The sequence below is a fragment of the Genypterus blacodes genome, unplaced genomic scaffold (genome assembly GCF_046128005.1).
Source record: "Genypterus blacodes isolate CSIRO-AG114 ecotype Tasmania unplaced genomic scaffold, CSIRO-AGI_Gbla_v1 ptg000055l_1, whole genome shotgun sequence".
In the NCBI taxonomy this organism is placed as follows: Eukaryota; Metazoa; Chordata; class Actinopteri; order Ophidiiformes; family Ophidiidae; genus Genypterus; species Genypterus blacodes.
This window is the reverse complement of record NW_027466867.1, coordinates 336,581-348,513: the sequence shown is the minus strand read 5'-3', so window position 1 is coordinate 348,513 and position 11,933 is coordinate 336,581. Positions and strand designations below refer to the sequence as shown.

Below are 11,933 nucleotides of genomic sequence, written 5' to 3'. Positions count from 1 at the left end.
ACAAAGGAGACCAAAGGAAGGATATTTTTAGAAGAAGATGTGACATTTATATTTTAAACGTTGATGTTTTTGAAAGTTTACATGTGACCACCGGTTGATTTGTTGGGAGGTCCATCAAAGAGGAGGAGAGGAAGTCTTTCTGCTCATACAAACCCGCCCTGAGCGTTTTCTTACCGCAGCCAACACGCACACACACTCCGCGGTCTCATGATGATGTGCGAGGTGATGCCCACCATCTCTGAGGATGGGCGCAGCGGGACCAGCGGGGGCCCTTCATCTCCCGCCGGGGCGGGCGTGGGAGGCACCGGAAGTGCGACGGGAGGAAGTGGAGGAGGAGGCTACAGCGGCAGGGAGCCCCGAGGGGGAGGGGACGAAGGGGGCAGCACCGGGAACCTGGAGTCGCTGATGGTCAACATGCTGACGGAGAGGGAGAGGCTGCTAGAGAACCTGAGGGAGACGCAGGACTGTCTGGGCACCGCACAGCTCCGCCTCCGAGAGCTCGGACACGAGAAGGAGTCGCTCCAGAGGCAGCTGTCCATCGCTCTGCCACAGGTACACACACGTGAAGAAGCTAATGAAGGGTAGAGGCAATGCTGTGTGTGTGTGTTGGTGGATGGCAGAAGTGTGGTGGAGTTTATATGCAATGTTTTCACCATTTTCTGTTACAATGTTTGTTGACAATGTCGTTCTGGGAGAGTTCTGTATCTATGTGCTCCAGATTTCTGCTGTAGAGCCTCAATCGAATGTGTCTCACTCCTAATCTGTTGCTATGGTGTGTTCATGTGTCTTTGTGCGTCCGTATACGTGTTGACTCGCCGTACCAACATTGTGTGTTGGTTCAGGGGCCTTTAGGATCCTTCTTGCCCTCAGTGTGTGTGTGTGTGTGTGTGTGTGTGTGTGTGTGTGTGTGTGTGTGTGTGTGTGTGTGTGTGTGTGTGTGTGTGTGTGTGTGTGTGTGTGTGTGTGGGTGGGTGGGGGTGTGTGTGTGTGTGTGTGTGTGTGTGTGTGTGTGTGTGTGTGTGAATACTGCAGTTTAAACATGGAGTAATACAAATTTAAACAGATTATTTAGTAGTTGTTTTTGTTCCGATTTAAATGTAGCAGATGTGGAACAAAGCACACAGATATACTTTAGAGAGTTGAATCAACATCTCTCTCACACACTTCAACATAAGGAGATTGTATTTGTTGCCGTTTAGTCATTTGGGTTTCTGCTCCTTGCTTGCGTCTTTGTTGATTCTCCAAAAACACTCAAACAGGGACACGCAGGGTAGAAGCTCAGAATAGAGCGAACGGGCGAGAAGAGACGACCAGGGGACAAGAGAGGCCAACAGAGACGCTGACCCCCATCCAAACAAGGAACAATCCCACAGGGCCACCGGCCAACAGGCCCCACTGTGTCTCCATCTGTCTCTCTCTCTCTGTCTCGCTCTGTCTTCCACACAAATACCTTCTTGTCTCCTCCTCCTCCTCCTCTCCTAATTTCCTCCTTTCAACCGCTTATGAATCATAAAACTGGTTATTCACGCTGTAAACATCTGTACATCATAGTCGATTCCCCCCTCGGCTCCAAAAGCCTTGGATGTGTTTTATGGAGGCATTATGTCATGGAGGCGTAACCGTGGAGTCGGCGAGTGTTTTGTTTTGTTGTTCTTTAAAGCAAATCGTGTACGACGTTGACACGCTCTCACAGTTTGCACTCTATTAAATGTGCGGCGCCGTCAGCCCAAATGTATTCCCAACAGCGCCGTAAATGACGTAGAGACGCTGGCTGTGTTGTGGGGATGTCTCTCTCTCTCTCTCTCGCTCTCTCTCTCGCTGTGTCTTGTTCTCTCTCTCTATCTCGCTCTCTCTCGTTCGCTCAAGCGCAGGGCACCATTGTGTAACAGTGTGATGTAATCCATCTACGGATGCATGCAAGCTCACAGAAGAGGATGCGGGAGCGAGACAGCGTGTGTGTGCCTCCGTGTGTGTGTGATGATGGTACATGTTTACGTTGTGTACATGCTCTCATACTTCTGTTCTCGGGTGTGCCGCAGAGCGTGTGTGTGTGTGTGTGTGTGTGTGTGTGTGTGTGTGTGTGTGTGTGTGTGTGTGTGTGTGTGTGTGTGTGTGTGTGTGTGTGTGTGTGTGTGTGTGTGTGTGTGTGTGTGTGTGTGTGTGTGTGTGTGTGTGTGTGTGTGTGTGTGTGTGTGTGTGTGTGTGTGTGTGTGTGTGTGTGTGTGTGTGTGTGTGTGTGTGTGCGCGCGTGTGTGTCACAAGGATCTGCGTATGAATGCTCATAAACTTGTCTTGTACCACATTTTAACATCATATACGTACTTCCTGCGTTCTTCCTGCGTACTTCCTGTGTACTCTGCGTGCACCTGAAGGAAAAAGTACAGTGAACCCACAAGAGGGCAGTTTGGAGATCAATCACCAGAAAATCCTCCTGGAAAGAGGCAAAGCGAGTTACTCCAGAGAAGGAGGGAGCAACTTTATCTGAACCTGGCAACCCAAATGTTGCCTCAAGACTGATCTGTAAAGCACTTTAGACTGATTAATTCACATATCTAAGACTGTGTGTGTGTGTGTGTGTGTGTGTGTGTTCCGCAGGAGTTCGCTGTGCTGACCAAGGAGCTGAACGTTTGCCGGGAGCAGCTCCTGGAGCGGGAGGAGGAGATCGCCGAGCTCAAGGCGGAGAGGAACAACACACGTGTAAGACGTTCAGCCGCCATTTTGCCGATGGGCACTGTGGCAGCGTGACACCGCTCCTTTCTGTTTCTCTTCTCTTCTCTCTCTCCCTATCTGCTCCCCTTATCTCCTCCGCTCACTCCTCGTCCCCGTCTGCTATCCTGCGCTCTTGCCACCATCCAATTCCGCTCCACTCCATCTAATTGTCGTTCTCTGACAATTCCCTTTGAATCTCCTTTGTGCCTGCGCTCTATTTATCTCCTCTCTCTCTCTCTCTCTCAGTCCACCATCTCCGCGTCTTATTCTTCTTCTCCTTCCTTTCCCTCCTCGTCCCCTCCCTTCCTCCTTCGCCCTCATTCCTGCCTCCTCATCTCCTCCCCTCTGGCTCCCTTAGCTGTTGCTGGAGCACCTGGAGTGTCTGGTGTCTCGCCACGAGCGCAGTCTGAGGATGACGGTGGTGAAAAGGCAGGCCCAGTCCCCCGCCGGGGTCTCCAGCGAGGTGGAAGTCCTCAAAGCCCTCAAGTCCCTGTTTGAGCACCACAAGGCCCTGGATGAGAAGGTGTGTGTGTGTGTGTGTGATGGCCCTTTGGAAGTCAGAGCCTGTGAGTAAATGGTGTCGGCCTTGTTGATCGACTCTTCAGGACGATTAAACCAGAAATCCTTGTGAAGGATCAATGTACTTCATGTTGGGACGCTCTTTAATAGTCCTTGTAACGTTTTCCCGATCGTTCAAGCAGAGAGGATGAAGGGCGAATCCTTTTCACAAACCCAACCACACACAAACCAACATGAGAGTGAGTTCTGTGATCATGTAGAGCTCCATGTTTCTCCTTGGGTGCAGGTCAGAGAGCGTCTCCGTGTCGCCCTGGAGAGAGTGTCCATGTTAGAGGACCAGCTCGCCACGTCATCTCAAGAGGTACGAGTCCAGAATGAGTGACTTCCTCTTTTCAAGGACGCTTGGTTTGAAGGAGACACACTGATGGTGTTGTGTGGTGTCCATGTTGTGTCCCCTCTCTTCCAGGTAATCTCTTTAAAAGACCAAATTAAAAGACGTCAGCAAGGGTTGGACGGCGGGAAAGATGTAAGGGAGGGCTTCATGCATGTTGGTGTGTGTGTGTGTGTGTGTGTGTGTGTGTGTGTGTGTGTGTGTGTGTGTGTGTGTGTGTGTGTGTGTGTGTGTGTGTGTGTGTGTGTGTGTGTGTGTGTGTGTGTGTGTGTGTGTGTGTGTGTGTGTGTGTGTGTGTGTGTAAATGTCCAAAACGTCTGTAGAATAGTCGATGTGTCGGTGTGGTTGAACTTGTCCTCATCTTTGCATTCGTGTCGCCTCTAACTGATTCTGACTGATGCCGTTTCTTCTTCTTCTTCGCCGCACCAGCGTCTGCCAAACGGGCCGTCCACCGTCGCCGAGGAGAGCGAGCTGGAGAGGCAGCGGGAGAGCGAGATCGAGCGGCAGAGAGGCGAACTCTCGCAGCTGAGGGAGCGGCTGGCCCTCATGTGTCGGCAGGTCAGTGTGTGTGTGTGTGTGTGTGTGTGTTGGCTGGTCCTCACAATTTTAGGGTTAAAACTCATCCCAATCACGGCTCAGATCAATCATATTAGTTTCCCTCGTGTTTGAGCTTGACCCCGTGTCTGCTTTGCCCCTGTGATCAAACAAAGCAGGTGACGTACTCCCTCTGGTGTCCCTTCTCCCTCTTGTGGCCACTTAGCCTATTGCAAGTACTTTGGAAAGCGACAGTAATGAGTGTGTAGTGCACCTGAGACACACGCTCACACTGTGTATACAAGAGAAAACACAAATGTAGAGACGCTGCCCTTCTGTTGTGTTAAACATCTCAAACTCTGCATGCAGATGGCTTTCAGTGCTGCCTTGCTCGACGGCGTTTAGCACCGACGTGTCTCGTGTCTCTTTGTCGTGTCACATCAGGTGGGGGAAATAGAGGAGCAGCTTGCGGCCGCCAGGAGGGAGGTGACGAAGTCGGAGGAGGCCAATCAGAAGCTCCAACGGGAAGTAAAAGAGGTCTGTTGAGCCAATCTGTCCTTTCCTGGCCAAGAACCCGGGCCACCACAACTCCCTGAACTCCCGGGGGTCCATGTGTATGCAAGAGAAAAATGTGCATCTGTCGCAGGAGAGATAGAACGCACGATTATGAGATTACATAACAAAGGAATTCAACAGTTTGAGCTGCATTTAGCTGAGTCTTTACACACAGAAGCTTGAAGTAAATGCAGAAGAGCTTATAAACACACTGATATCTTTTAGTCCTGATATATAAGGAATGTTTGTGTGGCGTATCAGCTGGTCTCACTCCACATCTCTGCTTCCTCCAGGCCCTGTGCCAAAGGGAGGACATGGAGGAGAGGATTACAACACTAGAACGCAGGTAAACTTTGCCGTGTTTACATGAAATATTCATAGGTTCCGTGCAAAAACAGCAGCAGGCCCATATGCTCCACCTGTGGTTTGCAATATGTCGCCACGCCGTCCTGTCATGTCATCTCTCCATCCCTGCTACATGCTGCACATTCAGGATTTCACATTAACATCCTCATTAAAAATGCAATCGGGGCCCAGACGCCATCTTTAGTGAGTAACCGTCCATCCTCCTCCATCGTGTGGCATGCAGGTACCTCAGCGCCCAGAGGGAGGCGACGTCTCTGCACGACATCAAAGACAAGCTGGAGAACGAGCTGGCCAGCAAGGAGTCGCTGCACAGACAGGTGAGGCCGCCTCTCGTTGCCATTGGCGACGGGGTTTAGATGGGAAGTCAGCTGGGCAGCAGCGTTGTTTTACAATCCTCCTCCTTCTCCGTTTCACGCCCCCAGAGCGAAGAGAAGAACAGGCAGTTACAGGAACGTCTGGACGAAGCCAAGCAGAAGCTCCAGCAGACCCTGCAGAGGGCCGAGACGCTGCCTGAGATCGAGGCTCAGCTCGCCCAGAGAGTCGCCGCCCTCAACAAGGTTCAGCCTGTTCACAGAGACGAAGGCTTAATCATTTGTTTGAGAACATTTTCAAAGCTTTGTTTTCAAATCTTGTCTCCTTCAGGCTGAGGAACGCCATGGGAACTTTGAGGAGCGACTACGGCAAATGGAGGCCCAGCTGGAGGAGAAGAACCAGGAGCTGCAGAGGGTAACGCCCTTCATCTCCCTCTGCTTTGGCTTCGCTCCTCATGTTCCTCACACCGACTTAAACCTATCGTTCTTTTTAAGGCGAGACAGAGGGAGAAGATGAACGACGAACACAACAAACGCCTCTCGGACACGGTGGACAAGCTCCTGTCCGAGTCCAACGAGAGGCTGCAGCTCCACCTGAAGGAGAGGATGGCTGCTCTGGAGGAGAAGGTGACCAGGAGGAGGGTTTGGGGTCAAAGAACCATCATTCATTTGTTTTGTTCATGACGTCTACTTACCAACATGATTTACAAACGATCCCTCTGTTCCTCTAGAATGCTCTCTCAGAAGAACTGGCCAACATGAAGAAAATCCAAGATGATCTTCTGGCTAATAAGGTATTTCCTGTAATTACGTGTGTGTGTGTGAAGTCTTTGCTCAGGTTGTAGACAGCCTGACCTTTCCGCCGCCTCGTCTCTCCTCCCAACATCTCACTTCTGCTATTAAACTTTGTAACTCCTCGCACTGGAGCTCTCCATTTACTCCTACAAACATTGGAACATCTAAGCAGCTCACCTTCCTCCTTCCTCCTTCCACTTGTACTCCAGGAGCAGCTCCTGGCAGAGCTGGAGCGTATCCAACTGGAGCTGGATCAGCTGCGGGGCCGAACCGGAACCACGTACTCCAGGTTATACACTCTGAGAAATGTCAAAGTTCTCCCAAGTCCTCAGCACTTCTTCTTCTGTTGTTTTAATGCTAAATCCCTTCTGTGTGTGTGATCGCAGGGCCGGCAGCGTCAGCTCACTCCCGTCCACCCTTTTCCGAAGATCTCTCCCAGGGAGCGCTTCGGAGCTGCGGTACCCTCAGGGCGGCGGCTCGCTCCCGGCCGGCTACAGCAACTCCACCAGCGGCGTGGTTGTCCGGCGGGCGCACCGCGGCCGGTGGAGCTCCGCCAGAGACGACGCCAACAAGGTCTTTGAGCCGCGTCCACGACCTTCAGTGATGAATGACGCTGATGCATTTACTGACCTGATTACCCTTCTGTCCCCTGCCCTCCCTCTGTCTTCTGTCCTGCTTGTCATTCCTTTGTTCCAGTACGGAGAGTGGGACAGCGGCACCATGATGGGCTATGATGGAGGTGTGGATGGAGGCTGCTCCGACGACGAGGAGGACAGGGAGACGATGTTTGGGTCGGAGCTCCTCTCGCCCAGCGGGCAGACGGACGTCCAGACGTTGGCCATCATGCTGCAGGAGCAGCTGGAGGCCATTAACAAGGAGATCAAGTATGTCCTGGTGTGTTGGTAGGAGCTGTGATGGTCTTGGTTGCTGGTTTGATTCCTAAAGCCTCTCGCCTCCTCTTAGACTGATCCAGGAGGAGAAGGAGAGCACGGAGCTGCGGGCGGAGGAGATCGAGAGCCGTGTGAGCAGCGTGGCCCTGGACGCTCCGCTCCTCCCGCCGTCCTCGCTGGGAGGAGGCAGGGACAGCGTGGGGAGGGGCTACATGACCCCCTCCATCACCTCCTCCACGCTGGCCTCGCCCTCCCCGCCCAGCTCCGGACACTCCACCCCACGCCTGCCACATTCCCCGGCCAGAGAGACGGACAGACAGGTACGCCGTCTGTTGCAGCGGGAGGAGGAGGAGCAGGAGACCGGAGTTTGACGCTCATCTCTTCTTCTCTCACTGCAGAATAGCAAAGACGGAGAGGAATGCCGAGCGCTCGCCCTGATCGACTCCGCCCCCCCTCCCGTCCCACGCGCCCTGCGGTTGGACCGGATGACACACACTCACCCTGGGGCCGGACTGGACGACCACCGCGAATACCGCAGGTACGCTCAAAGACAGATTTCTAACTCCCGATGTGTCGTTTAAGCGGCGCCGCCTCACTGTCTGTCCTTCTTCTCTGTCTCACCTCCGTCCAGCCTCTCCGCCGACGGCTCCACCACAGCCAGCCAGGATTCCCTCCACAAAGCCAGCAAGAAGAAAAGCATCAAGTCCTCCATCGGCCGTCTCTTCGGCAAGAAGGAGAAGGGGCGGATCGGCACGCCCGGACGGGAATCTTCCTCTCTGGGTTGGTGAACGGACCGACCCGTCCTTCAACGTTAAGTATTCCGCCGCTATTGAGCAAATCTTCTCACCTTTGACCTCTGACCTTTTTCCAGCCTCCACGCCCTCCGACGACCTGGGCTCAGCCGACCCCTTAGGCCTGGCTAAGCTCGGGACGGGAACGGTGGAGAAAGACCGACGGAGCAAGAAGAAGTGAGAGGAAGCTTTTTATTCTCTAAATCCTCTCCTCTGGCCCTCGTACATCTTCATCTTCATCATCTTTCACTCTCTCTGACAGGCACGACCTGTTGGAGGAGGCCTGTCGACAGGGGCTACCGTTCGCCTCGTGGGACGGGCCGACGGTGGTCACGTGGCTGGAGGTAACGGAGCGTCACATCTGCTGTTAGGACATCGACCCAGATGTCCTCAGAACGTCTCACAGGTGTCCTAACTTGTCTCCTCCCCAGCTGTGGGTGGGGATGCCCGCCTGGTACGTGGCCGCCTGCCGCGCCAACGTGAAGAGCGGCGCCATCATGGCCAACCTGTCCGACACAGAGATCCAGAGGGAGATCGGCATCAGCAACCCCCTGCACAGGCTCAAGCTCCGCCTGGCCATACAGGAAATGGTCTCCCTCACCAGCCCCTCCGCGCCCGCCAGCACGCGCTCTGTAAGCAAACACACACACACCTGGAACACACACACACCTGGGACACACACGTGAATAATATACTGATTTCCTCTGTTCCAGTCGACCAGTAACATCTGGATGACTCACGCTGAGATGGAGTCGCTCGCCGCCACCACTAAGCCAGTAAGTCGCCGTGTCTCACATTCAGCATAATGATTGTGTTGTTTTAGTCTCTGTTGTTGTTGTGCGATGCTGTCATGTCTCCCGTTGATGACCTGTCTCTCTTCTCTGTCTCTGATCAGGCCTGTGTGTCTGCACTTTGTCCCCACTATTCCCCCAAAATCTGCTTTGATGTCGTGTTCTTCCAGCTCATTCTCACTCACTAACAAAAACTATTCCTCCTCCTTCTTCTTCTTCTTCTTCTGCCTTCCCTCTCCATCCCTCTTCCTCTTCACCCTCGTCACCACTGGCAATCTCCCCCACCTCCCTCCCTCCCTCCCTTTTTTGTTTTTACAAATTTCCTCTCCGTCTTCGCATCGAAACCCTCAAAGGAGCAGAAGGAGTTCAGCTGGGATCAGGTGAGGTGGAGTGTGATGATGTCATCTTCATTATGCATGCATGTGTGTGTGTGGAGATTCGTCTCTCCTCACTCCTGCGTTGGCTCCTCACTTATTTATGCCAAATAGAGATGTTATAAAGAGCCAGAGGTCTCCGCTCATACGCAGAACTCCTGCCTGTTCCCCCTCCCGTCCTTTAGATCCTGGCTTACGGAGACATGAACCACGAGTGGGTGGGGAACGACTGGCTGCCCAGCCTGGGTCTGCCCCAGTACCGCTCCTACTTCATGGAGTCGTTGGTGGACGCCCGCATGCTGGACCACCTGACCAAGAAGGAGCTGAGGGGCCAGCTGAAGATGGTGGACAGCTTCCACAGGTCCGACACACACACTGTTTGCTTTACACGCTTTGGTGTCTTCTTGTGTGGAGAATGAAGAGCGTGTTGTGTGTGCCCCCCCCCCCCCCCCCCCCCCACATGCAGGGTGAGTCTCCATTACGGCATCATGTGCTTGAAGCGGCTGAACTACGACAGGAAGGAGCTGGAGAGGAGGAGGGACGAGAGTCAGTGCCACAACCAAGGTGAGGACGCTCTCCTGTCAAATCCTCCAAACCCCCTCAGAGGAAGAGGAGACGGCCATGTTGTAACCCCCCCCCCCCTCTCTGTCTCTGTCCCTCCCCCTCTGCAGACGTGATGGTTTGGTCCAACGAGCGAGTCATGTGTTGGATGCAGGCGATTGGTCTGAAAGAGTTTGCAGACAACCTCCTGGAGAGCGGCGTCCACGGGGCCCTGCTGGCGCTGGACGACACCTTCGACTACACTGACCTGGCTCTGCTGCTCCAGATACCCAATCAGAACACACAGGTGCTCGACGGCTCGCAGCCCACGTCCCAACGTTCACCTATCTGGCCTCCCGCTCGCCTAACGCTCAGATAATCCCAGTCGTCGGCTCTTAATTATCTTAATTATGATCTTAAGGCTCTTCTCTCTGCTTGTGTTGCAGGCGAGGCAGCTCCTGGAGAAGGAGTACAACACTCTCATCTCCATGGGAACGGAGAGGAGGCCAGACGAGGTACGACAAAGCTACTGTCAGGAGACAAACCGCTCGCCGTAATCACTCCGGCCAGAAGGCGGGAAGTTGGCGACGACTGACTGGGGCGATTTTGACTCGAGCCTTTGAGCCAAACTTCCTCTTTGTCGTTCATTCCCAGCGGCGAACAGACAAATCTGATTGGTCTATAGATCCGTTGGCTCCTTGTTAAACTCCACGAATGCAAAATGAATAAAGAACGATGCGTTTACATTCATTACTGTTTTTACGTCTCGGCAGGATGGAACCAAAACCTTCACGCGCTCGCCGTCATGGAGGAAGATGTTCAGAGAGAAGGACCTCCGGGGCGTGACCTCCGACTCCTCCGAGACGCTGCCCGCCAACTTCCGCGCCTCCGCCATCTCCACCCCGTCGGTAACACTGAGGAAGGTGCAGAGCGAAGGTGAGCCGACAGAGACAGACAGAGAGGGACACAGAGGGACAGAGGGACGCTCGATGGGTCGTAAAGAGGTGGAAACCCTCGAACTGGATCGGAATAAAACAAGTCTTTAACTGATTTAGTGTTCATGCGGTGATTTAGACCTGCAGCTGTAAAGCACAGAGACTTTACACAATATTAAACTTCTGGCAGTCTGGATGGTCGCCTGCCAGAAGTTTAATTTGATGTCCGTGCCGTTAGAAACAAGAGTTTACAAAGGCTCTGAACTTAATCAGAACATCTGGCTCTTATATAGAGCCAGATGGCAATAGATGATCTGGTATAGTTCTGACCTCCATTTCTTATTTGCTAATTGCCCTCTCTTCCTCTTCTTCTTCTTCTCCTCTGGCAGCCAATTCCGGTCCGAGAGGCGAGTCGGGTTCGGTGAGGACGTACTCCTGCTAGAAGACACGAAGACAAGATAAGCACACCAGGTGACACACACACACCTTCATTTACACCAAGGAACATCAGGGAGACATCAGAACACACTCTTTAATTAAACTGTGTGTGTGTTTTCTCTCTCTCTCTCTCTCTCTCTTTCTCCCTTTTCTGTGTCGACCCGTAGAACTCCACTTCTCTGTCATAACCAAGGAAGACACACACACACACACGCGTGAAGAAAAGAAGAAGATCCACCTCAAGACGAGGATCAACCGAGTGAATGATTTGTGAAAAGATGAAAGAGAAAATAACGAGTGGACGTCTGTTTATCCTCTCTCTCTCTCTCTCTCTGTCTGTCTGTCTCTCTCTATCTCTCTCGCCCCCCCCCTCTCCCCCTCTCTCTCTCTCTGTTTTGTGACTGTAAGATGGCAAAATGTTGGCATCCAGGTGACTTTATACGTTTATAAATCAGGGGGAAACAAAACACACATTCCTCCTGATCAAACCGGCTGAACACACACACCCCGCCACACACACACACACACACACACACACACACATTCAGGTGATCACAGTCTGATTTACACTGACGATGGAATATATGTAACACAATACTGTACAGTTTCTGGGGGGGCGGGGCCAAGGGGGCGGGGCGTGACGTGTGTGTTCTTAAGCCATACCAGAGACGCGACAAGATGCACAAATGTGGACAGGACCGACAAACGAGCGACTCAAAGTGCTTTAGGACACAAAAAAATCCTGTTCCAAAACGGTAAAAAAGTAGTAGAAGAAGAAGAAGCAGCAGCAGTGGGGTGTTTGTGTTATATGCATGCAAAGATCAACCATTTTAGAGTGAACGTCAACCAAACCAATCATCCAATCACGGGACAGCTTGGGTGAAGAATTTGTAAAATGTGTGTATTTTATTTTTATCATTTTTTTAATGATAACTGCTATTGTATGTATGTACAGTACGTGTGTGTGCGTGTGTGTGTGTGTGTGCGTGTGTGT

At 52.5% G+C, this 11,933-nt stretch overlaps 1 protein-coding gene across 1 annotated transcript; it reads left to right on the top strand.

The window, feature by feature from the left end:
• Nucleotides 1-210: 210 nt before the first annotated feature.
• On the top strand, nt 211-10,943 carry LOC143001865 (liprin-alpha-3-like). The gene is made up of 31 exons (XM_076151705.1): nt 211-272; nt 369-552; nt 2,596-2,697; nt 3,068-3,232; nt 3,515-3,589; nt 3,695-3,754; nt 4,049-4,177; nt 4,598-4,690; nt 5,002-5,054; nt 5,298-5,391; nt 5,497-5,631; nt 5,717-5,800; nt 5,881-6,012; nt 6,117-6,179; nt 6,390-6,469; nt 6,609-6,766; nt 6,884-7,064; nt 7,144-7,390; nt 7,469-7,608; nt 7,702-7,850; nt 7,942-8,038; nt 8,124-8,205; nt 8,293-8,493; nt 8,575-8,637; nt 9,006-9,032; nt 9,212-9,387; nt 9,493-9,590; nt 9,698-9,873; nt 10,013-10,081; nt 10,340-10,502; nt 10,891-10,943. The coding sequence occupies exons 1-31, from the start codon at nt 211-213 to the stop codon at nt 10,941-10,943; spliced, it is 3,591 nt and encodes a 1,196-aa protein (XP_076007820.1).
• Nucleotides 10,944-11,933: the final 990 nt, after the last annotated feature.